General features: G+C 37.8%; 2 gene segments (V, D, J or C); both read right to left on the bottom strand.

Moving 5' to 3' along the window:
- Window positions 1–563: 563 nt before the first annotated feature.
- Window positions 564–1,118, bottom strand: LOC127652316 (Ig heavy chain V region 914-like). The segment is given in 2 exon segments: window positions 564–925; window positions 1,012–1,118. Coding segments are annotated over 2 exon segments (405 nt in total).
- Window positions 1,119–8,628: 7,510 nt separating this feature from the next.
- Window positions 8,629–9,411, bottom strand: LOC127652951 (Ig heavy chain V region PJ14-like). The segment is given in 2 exon segments: window positions 8,629–9,180; window positions 9,293–9,411. Coding segments are annotated over 2 exon segments (402 nt in total).
- Between the last annotated feature and the right edge of the window lie 8,490 nt (window positions 9,412–17,901).

Raw genomic sequence — 17,901 nt, 5'->3', positions numbered from 1 at the left:
TTTGTGATCATCCTGTGTCTGTGTATTTAAACCCTGTTTGTTCCTCCATTCCCTTGTCGTTCGTTGTTCTGACTGTCTTGATGTTTCCCATGTTCAGATGTTTGCTCTGTTGCCTGTCTTCCCGTGTTCATTCCAGCCATGTTCAACCAGTTCGTGTTCCCTTTGAAGTCTCCATGTTTTAGTTTCAGTTTCCCCCCGTGGATGTTTCATTTGTTCCTGTCTGTTTATTTTCACCTTGTTCAATAAACCCGCACGTAGATCCAAACTCCTTGTCTGCCTCCTCCTGCAACCGTAACACTATTACAGATGGGTTTTTTTCTTCATAAAAGCAGGGTAGAAAATCTATGATCTAATGTGATTTTAGAATACTAGAGTACAGTACAGCAGGTTTTGTGTTTTGGGTGGAAGAGTTTTAAGAGACTCATGGATCACCTCTTACAGGGTTTGAATCCAAGTCCTTTAGACTTCCAGCTCAGACCTTGGGAAGTTCCTTGTGAGGACATTTTTCAGTTATTCAAACAACATAAAAAGGGGAAGTTTGCAGTTCATTTCCTCTGAGGCCCTCATAAATATCTTGCATGAACAGTTATTGTGCAAACTTGTAGTCTTTTGTCTAACTGTGACTCTCTTGCACAGTAATAAACAGCCGTCTCTTCAGTTTTCAAGCTTTTCACCTCTAAATACAGCTTGTTTGTGCTGGTGTCTTTGCTGATGGAGAACTGTCCTTGTAGAGACTGTGCAAAATAAGAACTAGTGCCAGTGTCAATGTACCCAATCCACTCCAGTCCTCTCCCTGGTTTCTGACGGATCCAGTGCATGTTGTAGCTGCCCATTGAGAATCCAGTCACAGTGCAGGACAAAGTGACTGATTCTCCAGGTTTTTTCACTACAGAATCGGAGGACGTCAATGACTGACCACTGATACCTGAAAAATATGGAAAATTAATGTCACATGATTTAGAACAATAAGATGACTATTGTAATATTCCAGAACAAAGGGGAGTTTCTCACATGAAATAATTATCAGTAGAACGCCATACTGTAGCATTTCCATGGCCACTACAAAACTGAAAAATGAATAAAATAAGAAGCTGAACAGTAATACAGTATATTTACAATTGTACACTGCAGCTGGGCACAAACACTCAATGAAGATTCCATTTATAGCACTGTGTTTTAGGAATTTGAGTGACACTGTCCCACCCTACAAAATCATTTGCATAGAGGTATGCAAACACATCTTATAGTTGGAGTAAAATTAACATATACAGTTGAATTTGTTTTCTGTCATTACTAATTATGGTAAGGTGGTCTTTTAACTCTGCTTTGGCCTCTGTGACTGACATTTCTGAAAAAGATAACAGGCCCTAAACTTTTCAGATGCTCAAAGTGGAAAATAACAGTTGCCACTGGCTCAGGTTTTGGGATATCTTAAATAGTAAAATTATAACTGGTTGGAGTTTTGAATTAAATTAGCACTCCCACCCCCCACCCTCCTCTTAAACTAAGAGTGATGTGTGTCAGCTTGTAAGGAGGAGTTACTGCTAAAAATCCTCATAATTGGTCATAATGGACTTCTCATGTGATCATGTTGCATTGACTCTCTCTTGTGGAGAAAATGATTCACTATTACAATATAATATTCTACATTTTGCAATGCATTATTCATATAATATACCACAGTTTTAGTTTGGAACAGAACAGTTTGATTGCTTGTTTCACAAATACTTAAATACTTAACCAAATTTATTTATATTCAGGAACACAAATAAGATTTATTTTTTTAGAGAAATTATGCTCTTCACTTTAGTGAAGGACGAGAGTGCCGCCGTCCTCCAGCCGAGGTGAGACAGGGGTTTTACAGCCCCTACTTCATTGTTCCCAAGAAGGGCGGTGGGTTACGGCCAATCCTGGACCTGCGAGTTCTGAACCGGGCCTTGCACAGACTCCCATTCAAGATGCTGACTAAAAAGCACATCCTAACGTGCATATGGCATCAGGATTGGTTCGCGGCAGTAGACCTGAAGGACACGTACTTCCATGTCTCAATTTTACCTCGACATAGACCCTTCCTATGGTTCGTGTCCTCCCCTTCTGCTTGTCCCTGTCCCCTCGCGTCTTTACGAAGATTGCAGAGGCAGCCCTTGCCCCGCTAAGGGAAGTGGGTGTTCGCATTCTTAACTATCTTGATGACTGGCTGATTCTAGCACACTCTTGATAGTTACTGTGTGCACACAGGGACCTGCACAACCACCTCAGGCACTTAGGGCTTCGTGTCAACTAGGAAAAGAGCAAGCTCTCCCCGGTTCAGAGTTAGATGATAGCGTGCCTCACTTCCGAGCATGCACAGTCGGTGCTGAGCTGCCTGAACTTATCCAGGCAGCAAACTTCGGTCCCACTGAAATACTTTCAGATGCTCCTGGGGCATATGGCAACCTCGGCGGCGGTCACGCCGCTCGGGATGATGCATATGAGATCGCTACAGCACTGGCTCCAGACCCGAGTACCGAGGTACGCATGGCGGTGCAGCGCACACCGTGTGGCTCTCACGCCCGCTTGTCACCACCTCTTCAGCCCTTGGACGGACCTTGCATTCCTGCGGACTGGAGTCCCCATGCAGCAAGTGTCCAGGCATATCTTAGTCACGACAGACGCCTCGAAGACAGGATTGGGCGCGTGTGCGACGGGCATGCAGCTGTCGGCTCCTGGACAGCACTTTGCCTGCGTTGGCACATGTACTGCCTCGAGTTGCTGGCAGTACTGCTTGCCCTGCGGAGGCTATTGCCGTTGATCCAGGGCAAGCACGTACTAGTCCGAACGGAAAATACGGCCACGGTAGCGCACATAAATCGCCAAGGTGGTTTACGCTCGCACTGTATGTCACTACTTGCCCGCCACCTCCTCCTTTGGAGTCAGCAGTGACTTAGGTCGCTGCGGGCCACTCACATCCCTTGCGACCTCAACGTCACAGCAGAACTCTGTCTCGGCAGGTAATGCTCAGAGGAGAGTGGAGACTCCACCTCCAGGTGGTCCAGCTGATATGGAGTTGATTCGGCAAGGCACAGGTAGACCTGTTTGCCTCCTGAGAATCCTCCCACTGCCCGCTCTTGTATGCTCTGAAGGGAGCCCCCCTCGGCACAAACACGCTGGCACACAGCTGGCCCTGGGGGCTGAGCAAATACGCGTTTCCCCCAGCGAGCCTACTTGCACAGGTCCTGTGAAAGGTCAGGGAAGACGGGGAGCTGGTCACCCTTGTGGCTCGGGGGAGTGGCATGCAAATTTAGATCGCCAATTCGCCTACTTCTCATTGGCCTTTTCTCAAAGATCTGAAGGTTTCTCGGGCTCTCAAGAGCGACCCCTAGTGTCACTTCATTGACACAACGTCTTGTTCCCTCCATCAGGGAACGGAGGTTACGACAGTAACCAAGATGCTTCTTGTTGTTGTCTCAGGAGATGGTGAACTGAACAAACTGAGAGAAGTAGCCTATATAACCACTACCAGATTAGATGTATGCCAGCCACTCCAAGCATCCTCCTGGGGCCTGTCTGATCCAGGACAGTTGCTGGTTGCCATTAAATCCAGAGGCTGTACAGGTAAGTCTATGAGATCCTCCAGGATTAATGACCACTGCCTCAGACTCAGTCAGTGTCATAAAAGTTTACTTTACCACAGTGCCACATTAATAATTCTGATTGTTCAAGAGCCCTGCTTACATTGTCACAGCAAACATGAAGATAAATCATAATGTAGATACAATATTTATTTTCATGCTTGAAAAAGTGGAGCTATAAATGCAGATGGTTTTTTAAGGTCCGATAAAGAGGACATGGCCGGGAAAAAGAGGACATATGGTCACCCTACTCACTAGCAGGGGTGTAAAGTAACGAATTACAAATACTCGCGTTACTTTTAACTACTTTTTCCCAAGAATTGTAATTTTTTAAGCAGTTTAAACATTTTATACTTTTACTTTTTTTACTACATTTTAAGTGCTGTAACTGTACTTTTACTGCGCTATTTTCCCACCATCTGTGTTCGCTATTTTCCTGCCCTAATTTTAATTTTATTTATCAACATGATTGGCTAGGGAGAGTCTCGTGATTCCTGTCAAATAGTCAAATTTAAAAAACTTGAATGGCAGCTGCAGATCTGGTGCCAACTGTGGAGAATGACTCAAGCACAGTTTACAGCTGAACAGAATTGGCCGCACTTGAAAGGGCTTTTTTCAGTGAAAAAGGCCAATTGCACCGTGTCATGTGAGTTTAACTTGCCCAAGCCAGATATCAGCATTAATCCTGCCTCTAATTTGAAGAAACATATCGAGGTAAATTTCATATATCTGCTTACTAGATTCTGTGTGTCTATAACATAGCCTTTTAACTATTTATCACTGAGATTATTGGGCTGCTGTGAGAGATTAATGCAATGTTATCAATAGGGCAGGGCAATAAAATGTTCTAGAAGTTAATCGGGAAAAAGTGAGATGTCTTTAATCAAACTTTTGAGTAGTCTTATATATTTCTACATCTAGAACAGGGGTGTTCATTACATCAATCATGATAGCAAGAGCACCACTGGTTGGTTGATCTAGATCAGGTGTTGGAACCTATGGCTCACGTGTGGCTCTTTGTTAAAAAATCAAGTTGCTCTCTGGGTGTCTCACCATTTACCAACACATGATCGTTTAAAACTTTCTAGATATAATTTTCCAACAGAAAGTGTGGGTGCCATTGCAAAGCTTGAAGTCAATGACAGTTTTGATTTCCTTTCTCCCGAATACAGTCATAGTCATACAGCCTACTCCTGGTGAAAAAGGTTTGAAATGAACACCTGCCAAATGCTGATGTGACATGTGGAGTATTTTGCTGATGTACCAGCCACTGTGGAAGGCGACCTGAAAGACTTCTCAGAGTGATATATTACAAGAAATTAGACACAAAGATGCGCGTTTGATGAAACGTGATTATATTTTACATTATCTATACAGATGAAAGAAAAGCTGCCCATGCGCGTCTCATTTGACATGTGCGCAGTGAGCTCTGCTGTTCACAAGTGCAATGAAAGTGCTTCTCCAAGACACGCACATGCATAGAGTTCTGGGATTTGTTTTTCAAAAACTATTGATCTTAGCTGTTAAGAGCATTTTCTAAGAGCGATTTTATGAATGTTCGTTATTTTTATGTGCACCCAGGGTGTGATATAGCACCCGCCACCCGCAAAATGCGATGAGGCTAAATCCAGTTCACCAGCTCCTGGTTCAAATGTATTTCTTGCGTTAGTAATTTTGCTCATCTACACGCAACAGGTGGTGGATGACCTGTAAGAGGTCTGTTGAGACACACAACAAGAAATGCTGTCAGTCAAAAAGACGCGCTTGAAGAAACACACTTTATTATATTTTTAATAACAGATAAAAGATAAGTTGTCAATGCTTGTGTCTGATTCGCTGTTTGTTCAGAGGCGTGCAGTGGGAACCAGTCTCGTTGAACAAGCGCATGTAAAGAGTTATCACTCTTTTTTCATTCGACAGTTTCATTCGACTGAAAACTGTTTGGAAGAATAATGTAATCTATGAGAAAGCTGAACATGATCTCCGATCATCTCCTGAGGTGCTGTGAGTTTCCCTTTATTTACACGGAACAGTTCACTCTAACACATTGTGAACGCAACTCTGCAGGTCCAGTAATATAATATAGACAGGTATCTTTGTATTAAACAAACAAAGATGAAAGTGATTAAATCATAAAGTAATGCAAGACATGTTCACCTTGAACCTAAAATTTTGTTTTCTTTTCTTTAAGCAGCAGATGGGTGTATTGCTGTACTAATGGAACTGTATTAACAAAACGCAATAAACATATATATAACATTCAATAAGAACACACATTTGGCAGCATTTTTTGGAACACAAGGGAATTTATTAGGCTTATTTTTTATGATGATTATTATTATTGTCTTTAGTTCTTAATTTGTTACTTTTGGTCATTTTTCACCTGTTGTGATACATGGGTGATGGCAAATGGGGCGATTGGAGAAATGTTTGGATTTAGGGAGGTGCTTATATATAAGATTTTTTAATCACTTCCTTATTTTAATAAATTTTTTGTTTAATTTAAAGTGCAATTTTGAATTAAAAAAATGTATTTTAAGTTTTTTGTGTTTCAATAAATTACTTTAATATTTAAGGCAAAATTAATAAAGCAAAAATATTCACCGACCTCTGGGGTTGACCATAGCCCAAAATGGAAGTTTCATTTTTCATGAACAATTGTAAAATTAAGTAATTTTATGGAGACCCGCATAAACACATGTACTCAGTTCCATATTGCAATCATTTTTGCATATGTGTTTGTTTTTGAGTAGTCTATGGGCAATATAATCATTTTATTTTATGGAAAAACTTTGGTTTTGAAAATAGTAAATTATTTGTGCTATGGCTCTTTCGAAAATGGCTCCTTAGTGAAGAAAAAAAAACGTTCCCGACCCCTGATCTAGATGAAATCGAAAATACTGACTTTTTATTTCCTGACGTCTGTAGCTGCGTGCTGTTTGATTGACAGGCGGCTAATATTTGTGCGCCAATGCGGTTTAGCGCCTAAATGGTCAAATAAACTTTATAATTCCACCAATGCCCGTCTTGATGAGGATTTAATGTAAACGCACATGTTTTATGTCTAAAGTGAATTTAAACAGTGGGACAAAATGCGTATTTGCATCAAAATGTTGGACTTGAAGTGAACATGTAACCGAATTTAGCACTATCATAAAGGATATGAATCTAACAACATTAACAAGGAAACGAGAAAACCACTATTCAGCCAAACTACTTTTGGCTGAATAATTTGAGTAGCTTTAAAAGTACTAATGTAATAGAATAAAACAGTGACATTTTTAATAATATATATATTTTTAAATATTGTTCGTTTTTTAATAATAGCCTACTCAATAATACTGACCCCAGATATAGAGAGTGTGTTAATTGGTATAATAAATTACCAGGAAAGTAGAGATAATAAAATAATTTATAATTATGATTAGTATCAACATTTGCAGAGCAATACTTCAGCAAAAATTTCCACCAGTCACAAACTTCAGAAAATTGTGCATCATGCATTAGAATGAGAACGTAAAAATGTCTGGACTTAAAAGATACAAGAACTAAATCAGTGTTGAACATTGTATCTCAAAAGGAGGACAATGTGGTCCCCCATGTGCTACTTAAAGAAATAATTCAAACAAAAAGGAAAATTCTCATCATTTACTCACCCTCATGCCATCTGTCTATGACTTTCTTTCTTCAGAACACAAATTAAGATTTTTAGAAGAATATTTCAACTTTGTAGGTCAATATAAGTGAAGGGGTACCAAAACTTTGAAGCTGCAAAGAGCACATAAAAGCAGCATAAAAGTAATATATAAAACTCCAGTGCTTTAATCCATGACTTCAGAATTGATATGACAGGTGTGGGTGAAAACAGATCAATATTTATGTAAATTTTTGCTAGAACTTCTTCTCTCTGCCCAGAAGGTAGCTATATGCAAGAAGAAAGTGAAATTTAAAGTGGAGATTGACTGGGCAAGGAGGAGAATTAGTAAAAAAGGAAATAGATATTGATCTGTTTCTCACCACATCTATCATATCGCTTCTGAAGACATAGATTAAACGACTGGAGGCACATGGATTAGGGTGAGTAAATGATGAGAGAATTTTCATTTTTGGGTGAATTATTCCTTTTTAAGCATGATGTAGCCCCTGTTCCAAACAACTTATATTATTAAAATGGTGCATAGGTTTTGCAACTCTGTACTCAATACTCACTACTCATTAGTACTTTTAAATGAGCTACTCATTTACTCTTACTTGAGTAGTTTTTAGGAAAGCTGCTTTTACTCTACTCATACTAAATATTTTTGGAAATAACAGTACTTCTACTTGAGTATGATTTTTCAGTACTCTTTCCACCCCTGGACACACATAGGCATTGCATTTCTTTATTGCTATAAAGTTGCTAGTAAACTTATTTTCTTATTTTTCAGGTCTTTTCTCAAGTACCCCACAAACATGTCACAAACAAAGATGTTTTTTTTTTTTTCATAAATAACCAATTTAAATTTGAATAGTGCTTTTCACAATACACATTGTTTCTAAGCTTTACAGAAGGTCATGCCTCTAAGGGATAGTTCAACTAAAAAATATTTGTTTCTTAATGTTTTTTTTGTGCCCCTCGCCCGGAGCTTGGATGCGTGGCTTATGCTTTCCAACCATCACGGTGGCTGGCCACGACCATCCTACTCGGCTAAGTGCTCCTTGACCCCATTGTTAAAATGTTTGCTTGTATAAACTGTTATTTCTGTACCTTGAATATGATTTCATTGGATGTGCGAAGTGAAAAGGTGTTATATAGAATTGAATTAGCATGTTCACTTGAATAGGATTTTTTTCTTTTCTAATGATCTCTTAGACTATGAGCAATGTGGGTCAGCATGTAAGGAAGGTACTCCAAGTTGATGCTCATAATTGTTCAATATGGACCAAACTTCACGTGTGATCATGTTGCATTGACTCCCTCATGTGAAGGCAATGGAGCACTATATATTATTCTACTTTGTGCAATGTATTAATAATATAAAATAATACAGTTTTTTGTTTGAAACAGAACAGTTTGATTGCTTATTTTACAAATAATTAACAGAAAATTGTTTTCTATTCAGGTACTCTATTATATAGAATAATAATTTACTCTCTACTATGTCTAAACATCATCCTGAGCTGGTAGAGAAGAAGGTGTGTGTTGATAACTGTAAATGTTTTGCACACTTGGATGATCTATAGATGTGTTTTTGTCAGTTTCTCACACTGAGATGAGCCACTGTGGCAGTCTTTGCACAGAAATACACAGCTGTGTCCTCAGTCTGCAGACTGCTGATGTCTAAGAAAAGCTCATTACGGTTTGTGTCTCTGGATATAGTGAAGCGACTCTTGAAGGAATTTCCAAGGTCTATTGATCCACCACCCCATATGATCCCGATCCACTGCATGCCTTTTCCAGAATTCTGTCTGATCCATGCTGTGCCATAATCACTGAGTGAATATCCAGAGATCTGACAGGACAACCTCACTGATTCACCAGGAGCTTTAATCTGTGCAGGAGACGAGGTCAGAGAGATGCCAAGAACATCTGTAAAAGAGAACAACAAATTTCAAGAGTCAAACTGAACTATGAAAATATTTGTCTGATAACAGTCAGTTATGAAGAGATCCTCCATACTGATGTGACCAAATGAACTCACATGGCAAAGAGGCAATTAAAATGAATAGTATTTGACTCATGATTGATCTCAGGATCAGAACGGACATCCACAGCTTTTATCTTTGTTTGGTGTAGTAATTATCAATTGATGTCAGTCTGTCGACTGTCTCTGAACTGGAGGAAACTGACAGTCTTATAGTCATTTGTTGATGATGAGGATTTGCATGTCATAAATTAGGTAAATTTAAGGAACAGATCAGATTTTGAAGGTGCAGCTTCAGTGAACTGAAATGCTTTCATAATGGGCTAGATTTGTTTGCTTTGCATAAGTAACACCTTTACAGGGGCTCACATAGACAGTGAAGAGTTAAGAACAGCCTTAACTGCATTACATTTGTGTTGGTCAAGTTTACATACATGTTTGTAAAACAGTTTTATGGCTGAAGGTATCTTAAATGTCATTCATATTTTGGCTCAGTGTTGGGCAAAATTCACTCATCAAAGATCATTTAGCTTCATTAAGAATAATATTTCAGGAATCAATACATAAGTAATGCATGATACAATCTAGAATGATAATTATGTTCACAGACAATAGTTCATGTACAGTGCTTGTGTTGTGGTTGTCTGGCACAGTAATACACAGCCGTATCCTCAGACTGTAGACTTTGTGCTTGAAGAGTCACTGTGCTGCTAGAGTCACTTTTAGAGATGCTAAACGTGTTTGCCAATGATTCTTTTTTTCTTACAGTTCCACCTCCCCATATATGCGTAATCCATTCTAGAGCTTTTCCTGCAGGTTGCCGTATCCAGGCTGTTGCATAATTATCATCAGTAACAGAGTAACCAGACACCTTACATGTTAGAGTAAAAGAGCGTCCTGGCTGAAGAAGTATAGAGTCTTGCTGGGTGAGGACAATATTACATTTCACACCTGTCAGAGAGAAAACAAAACAAAACAAAAAACATATTGAGGAGTGAAATTACAGAACTGGTGTTTAATATTACCTGCTGCTGATAAAGACACTTACAAGTCATCGCTACCACAAGCAGTAGTAAAGGTAAAGAGATCATGATTTATGCTGAAGGTGGATTGAATTATTTGTGAGATGAACAACACAACAACATCTCTTTTAAATACACAGAGGGGTGGAGAGATTAAGCTAATTTGCATGGGGTAAAAAGATCAAGTATAAAATGTTCGGCAATCACCCAAAATACTAAACTAAGCTTTGCTTGTGTATCCTGGTTACTTTTCTGAACTTTTCATGCAGTTTATAGCAGGTATTCATGATCATTCAGCTAGTATTCTGAAAACTTAAGCTATTGTCATAAATTGTCAAGTATTATAATTATTAGAGGATATAAAGAGAGGTTTATGTTCTGTGTGTCCTGCAGCCATATTAGTTAATTTCTGGAATTGTAATAAGTGCAGAGTGTTTTATGTTGTTGTTAAGAAAATGGATTTAACAGTAATGCTTTTACAGTAATGGTTGAAGTTTCTTTTACTCATACTTTGAGTAAAATTATTTTTGTGTGAACAGGGATTATAGAGGTTACACAGGTGAGTATTTGTACATGCTTTAATGTTGATCAGTGAGGGATTGTCCACTTTTATACTTTTACCTATCCTAATATTTTTTGATAAGGCATGATGTGGGTTCAGATGTTGATGATGAAATCAGTCAAATGTAAATATAAAATATCCTGAGCTCTCAGTATTCAGTTCTGAGCACACAGGTCTCTTTTGTGTTGTGTTTCTTCGAGCACAGTAATAAACAGCAGTGTGCAGATACACCTGCATTTTACTGTTGTCTCTGGAAATGGTGAACCGTCCCTCAATGTTTTTAGAGTAATATTTGTCACTGCCACTTGGAGCAGAAATATATGAGAGCCACTCGAGCCCTTTCCCTTCAGACTGTCTTATCCATGAATGATCTGCATTTCCCACATCAATCCCAGAAAAAGAACAGCTCAGTTTATGGCTGTTCACAGGTTTGATGACAGCTGGCTCAGACTCAGGCAGTGTCTGTCCTTTGCAGTCTGTGAGGTAAAACCATAATTTTTTTAGACACATTTCAGTATTAGTAAACATTAGCCAAACATGTGTCAGTGGTCTATGATAATTCATTTAAATATCTAAATTTTAAAGCATTTTAGTCCATGTTTGAGCATAGTAAGCTAATAAAGGGCTAAATAATAAGACTGTCTCCAAAGACTAATATGATTATTAGACAGGTCATTTTGAGAAACATTTATGCAAACATTCTGGTTAAGTGCCACAAAAATGTAAAATTACTGAATTAGACTGAAAGCTAAAATGGAGAATTCATGAGCCTTCCCTGTAGCAGATCTTAGACTGACATAAGGAAGGTGTTAAGACCCAAAAGCAAGTCTTTCATCTTCAAACAAAATATGCCATTGTTGTTATAAGCATAATGTGAGAACTAAAAATATGCCCTTTAATAGTTATTTTAAAATAACAATAAAACAAAAAAAAACACATCACAAGGTGGTGATGCATTTAACTATAGCAGACTACATTGATTTTCATATTTTAATGACATGGCAGAACCTGTTTTTGTCATTTACCTTGTCCTTTAAAATCCAATGGTTCAACAATGGTTGACCTTTAACAATGTGTCAAATAATTTTGACATTTTATTTAGATAAAATGTCACAATTATTAGACACAAATTGTTAAAGGTCACCCATTGTGTTCTGTGACTACTAAACAGTGAAAGGTGAATTTACCAAGACTGCCCTCTAAAATCTTTTCATATTTTTACTTATAATGAAGTGTACAAATCAAGTACATATTATGAAGTTACTTATTAATTTTGCTAATATCCTTAATTTTATTTTAAAGAATAATTTATTTCCTATTCTTCTTCTTCATTATTGTTACGATCCCGTGTTGTCTGCCCCGTGTTTTCTGTTTCACATGTCACTTACCACATTCCATGTCACGTTTTCCTTGTTGTCCGCCCCGTGTTTCACTGTCTGTGTATAAACTACATTTCCCATGTTTTCCGGCCCTCATCACCGCTGTCACAGCGTTATTGTCCGCACCTGTTCGTGATTTTGTTATTACCGTGTCTGTCTATTTAAACCCTGTTTTTTTCCCTTTCCTTTGTGGTTCGTTATTGTTGCACGTTGACGTTTCTTGTTCATGCCAGTGTTCTCTCTCTGTCCCCCTTGTATTCGAGGTTTACCCTGCCCTTCGTGGATGTTTCGCTGTCTGTTCTACCCGCTGTGTGTTCTTTTGTGTTTGAGTTAGTTTTTCCCCTCGTGGACTATTCTTTGTGTTTTGCTTAGGCTATTTGTTATTTTGAAATAAACCGCATTTGGATCCTAACCACCCGTCTGCCTTCTCCTGCTTCCCGCACCCATAACAATGGGCTCTATGCACGGCGGTGCATGACGTATTTCCGGTGAAATTTAAGGATGCTTGATTACTTCCGCCGATCGTAGAGCGCTGCTATGCCGAGAACTGATGTGGGATTCTATACTCTTTGACTATACACTAAAGGAACATTAGTCACAAAACAGCAACCTCTCATTTTGTTTATGCTTTTTTGCTATATTTTAAATAAAAATAAGTAATATATATATATATATATATATACTTCATAATATATATATATATATATATATATATATATATATATATATATATATATATATATATATAAATTGGCATCTAAACGAATGAAAGTATCGTTTCAAAGACGGGAGGACAGCACCTCTAGCCACCACTGCTGTGTGCCGCAGTGTACAGCATCTGCCAAATTTAACACATTCATCAAGTCATCAAGTATATCAGCTAGTCTATGCTGTGAACAAGTAAAGACAACAACAGTTTCAAGGTAGAACATGAGCAGTTTGAAGGGTAGCCGAGTTAGTCAAATACATTCTGCATCTGCAGCCACCATGTCCGGTAAAACAACATTTCATATCACTATTCTTCAGAGTTTTAAAATAAACTCCTGCACACTCTGCTACCCTGTATCTGCAACTGCAGTAAAGTTTCATACATTCAGATGTTTGCCCTCAATAACTTTCTTATGGTGTATGCAAAATGATTAATGAGTAAATTATTTTTATAAACAAGTATGTCTATCCTCTTGTAGTCGTTTTTTTTTTTTTTACATACAAAAAATATTTTTTTTGTAGCTCATTGTCAATGATATTAACTCGTTTGCATCCACTGTTGGAAAGCTACTGACAAAAAGTCTGTATGTGCTGAATAGGAAACAAACTTTGCAGCAGTGTATCTCCATTACCACTGTTTCAGCTAGAATTTGCAATAACGCAGTGCTATTCATCTGTCGTTGATAGAACTGCATTACATTTTTATTATTATTCATTTTGTACAATAAACATCCATACTAGCTAAGATAACATCTGTGGTTATCCAAAATGAACAGTGGTAACGTTACAAAAGTAAAAACTTAGAACATGTTCAAAAGAACTTTGAACGCCACTTTCAAAATACCAGTCCTACTCTTAGTTGGTGTGGAGTCTCTGCTTTCCTCATAGAGCGGTAACACTGAGCTTTCACTGAGATCTCATTTGTGGCCCTGATTTTACCTGACACTTTTACAAACAAAATTACAAACACATTACATGCCAAACATTTATATTAGCGTGATTAGTCTGCTGCTGGCCGGAATGTAAAAATAATAGCACAATGTTAGCCATAATGTACTAGTTCAGGCTATCTGAACTTACCTTCATAGCAGAGATAAGATCTAAACATAAAACTTGAAACCTTTCTCAAGCTTGCTCTGTGGCGCTTGTACTGCACATTCGTACAATTCTTCGCGACATCATTAATACTAAATTTTGGCAACTCAAGCAAACAACGAGAAAATTTAGAAGACTCTGCCATAATCCCGTTTACCTCCGCTTTAAATCTCCCCAACCGGAAACGCAAGAGCATCCTTGCGTCAAACGCGCAAGTTATGCGTGCATATAGCCCATTATATTGTATTTGTCAATTTTACAAACACATCCAGATATGTTGAGCTGTGGCTGTTTATTTCAGGTTCAAATATTTGTTATAGCCTATTCTGTATGCAGGGTTGGGAGTAACGGAATACATGTAATGGGATTACGTATTTAAAATACAAAATATAATTAACTGTTTCCACTACAGTTACAATTTAAATCAGTGGTATTTAGAATACAGTTACATTCATAAAGTATTTTGATTACCAAAGAGATTACTTTGCATTTTATTGTCATTTGTTTCATTTAATATTTAGTCCTTTCAGATGGAAAACATTTATACATATATATGATGCGTTCCAAAGTGCATTCGATCAGCAGTGAAACACTTTCTTATGATAAGTTACATTCATACGAGCAGACAGAGAAGTAAGTTTGAAGTAAGTTTGGAGCAGAAGAAACGGAAATAAATCTTGTTTAAATTGTCAGCTTTGTGCTAAGCTAATTTTAAGCCATTTTACATGCACATATTACCAGACACGATCATATTTTTTTTATCAAGAAAATTCATGTTGGATCATAATGTCTTTATTTCAAGTCAAGTCAATTTTATTTGTATAGCACCTTTCACAACATACAACGTTTCAAAGCAGACAATAAAACTGTAATGTTTATAATGTTGATGAATCATCGTTGTGTAATTAGATAAAATACGATTGTTAATCGTGTTTAAAAATAAGTAATTAAATAATAATGTTAATAATAATGTATTAATAACCCCAGTGAGCGAGCTGAAAGTGACTGTGGCAAGGAACACAAAACTCCATAAGATGTTGATTAATGGAGAAAAATAACCTTGGGAGAAACCAGACTCACTGTGGGGGCCAGTTCCCCTCTGGCTAACATCATGAATATAATGTAAATATTACTTATGTATAGTTAAAGTCATGGTTTAAAATTATTAACTAAGTAAGTGTTAAGGGTCAGTGTTTAAACATCGATTTTGTTTGAACTGTAAGATTAATGACCAATGTCTTTGAAGTCCATCCTGGATTAACTGCAGAAGTTCACATAGGTGGAATTGTCCTTGTTAATTGGCTGACGAAGGCTTTTGTTGGCAATTGTTAGTCTACGCATTCCATTTCAAGATCGTAGTCCATCAATAGACCGAGGTGATGCAGGCAGAGATGAGGGATGTGAAACGCAGTTCAACCTGGCCGGTTATTTCGGTGAGGTCCATCCTAAATCCAAGTTCAGACAATGGCATATGAAGTATCCCATGTCTTATGGTTGGAGTTGCCATCAGTTCATCCTCTGAAGTCTGAAGTGATGTTTGGCTGGCACCGGCTGCATTTAGTCATCATCATTATTTCTAGTAAGACCTTTGATATTAGGGCAAAAATCTTATTCTTGATAATAATTTTTCTATTGTCTTCCAGTAAAAATATCTAAAAATCCTTAAAACAGGATCAGTTTGATTTTTCTTTTTTAGAAACAACACTGCAGAAGACATTTAGATTTTTCAGAGAATGTATTTTTAACATGTGTATATTGTTATTTTTAAAGTCAAAACTAGTGAAAAAAATGTACCAGTGATGAAGAAGTTATCCAAAGTATTTAGAATATGTTACTGACCTTGAGTAATCTAACGGAATATGTTACAAATTGCATTTTACAGCATGTATTCTGTAATCTGTAGTGGAATACATTTCAAAAGTAACACTCCCGACCCTACCTAGAGACTCTCTCTGTTTGTATCATAGTTTACTTCAACAAAAATACTCAAAACATTTTACAAGTGGTTGTCAAAGACAAACCAGACTGAAAGATCACTTTGATTACATTTATGCATTTGGCAGAGGCTTTATTCCAAAGCGAATTACAGTGCACTTATTACAGGGACAATCACCCCCCAGAGCAACCAAGAAGGGTATACCTGCAGGCATTGCTCCAAAAAGGCGCATTAGCTCCAAATCATCATAATAGATATAGGGAGCCCCTAACCAATCCCTATCCCTAAACTTAACTGTGAGTGGAAGTGACGCCCCATTTTGGAGTTGGTGCAACCCCTTTTTGGAGTAACCCCACTCTCCTTTGGAGGTCTCCAGCCTGCAGCTATACCTGCTTGGTGCAACCTGGAGTCGAGTGCTTTGCTCAAGAACACAATGGTTCTGGCTGTTGGGATCGAATCAGCAACCTTCTGCTTATCAGTTGGGTACTTTAGCCCACTATGCCACCACTCCACTCCTTTGTCTGTGTGAGTTCAACATTACAGTGGAAATATGCCTGTAATGAGAAAACTAACCAGAACAATTTGTTACAATAAATAAGCATACAGGTGGATCTCCATGTATTCTGCAGTGGGAATATTGCTCACAGGACAAACCTTTAGACAACCTGATCTTAGACAACATTATAACAGCAGAGATCATGGTTTGGGTTTGAGGCTACAACTTCAGGCAAAAACAGAGGAAAAGAAAGACAGTGTCTTTAAATACACGAGACAATGACAAACACATTCTGAAGAGTATAGCCTGATATATGCTGATTGGTATGCTGTTAAGATGAACATCTATCACATACCTTCAAAGCAGCATGTTTATTGTCTTGTCTTTGTCAAACAACATTGTTTTATTATTATTATTTAAAGTATCTCCACAAACACCTAACTACTGCAGGGAAAGTCACCTGGGGTTTTCTTACAAAGTCACTATAACCCATAAGACTTCCTTGCCTATATCCTGGCACCGGTGACAGGATAGCGCAGAGCAGATCACATTACTGTCTCATTAAACTGGGCTTCTCTCAATATTGTGGCACAGACAACAAAACTTATGTGACCCATTTGAAGTCTTCATGATAATTTTCTATTTTAAATCGCAATGGAGCATTTCAACCATTTCAAACGGCTACAGTACTGACAATGAAATGGGTATCCAGACTGCCAGAGAGGAGAGAGAGAGAGAGAGAGAGAGAGAGAGAGAGAGCGAGCCGCACACAGCAGAGTCTAGTGTGTGCCTTTATATGATGCTGAAAAGAGAACCTTAGTTGCTTGTACTGAAAAGTGTATTAAATAAAGACTTGGATTGTTTATATGGCTTCCTCTTCCTCTTTCACGAAGAGAACAAGTGAATCATTACAGGGACTATAAATGCTTGAGGATGATTAATTTGCATAATCCTGCCTCTGAATACGGAATACAGTCTGTGGGGGTGAGCTACGCTGAAAAACTGAAGATGCTCCAAATCCTATTGTGTACTTATTTAATAATAATAAAAAAAAAACTCTTAAATATTACAGTTTTATTTCAAGAAACTTGAAAAAGGCATATTTTTTTCAAAGTTATGCTTTTTTAGAGTGTGCTGGACTTACTAAAAGGTCCCATCTAAATGGCCCTGCACTGAATTTATTGAATTTTGTCAGTAGTACAAAACAGATCAGTAATTTAAGCAAAATAACATATAAATGTGTCTTAATTTGTTTATCAAATTCCATTTACAAGCACTTAAATACTCTTATTGCTGGCAGCAGTAGCTTGAGCTTAAACTCAAATGAACTCTAATGTTAAAATCAAATTATAATCAAAATTCTCAAAATAAGCTGCTTTGCACTTTTATTTTTTTCATTCATCCACCTAAATAATCTGTGCTCTAGTACAGTTACATTTTTTATTCTTGCAAAGATACAGTGGTATAT

Source organism: Xyrauchen texanus, chromosome 12 (assembly GCF_025860055.1).
Source record: "Xyrauchen texanus isolate HMW12.3.18 chromosome 12, RBS_HiC_50CHRs, whole genome shotgun sequence".
Classification (NCBI taxonomy): Eukaryota; Metazoa; Chordata; class Actinopteri; order Cypriniformes; family Catostomidae; genus Xyrauchen; species Xyrauchen texanus.
This window is presented reverse-complemented; position numbering and strand designations above follow the sequence as displayed.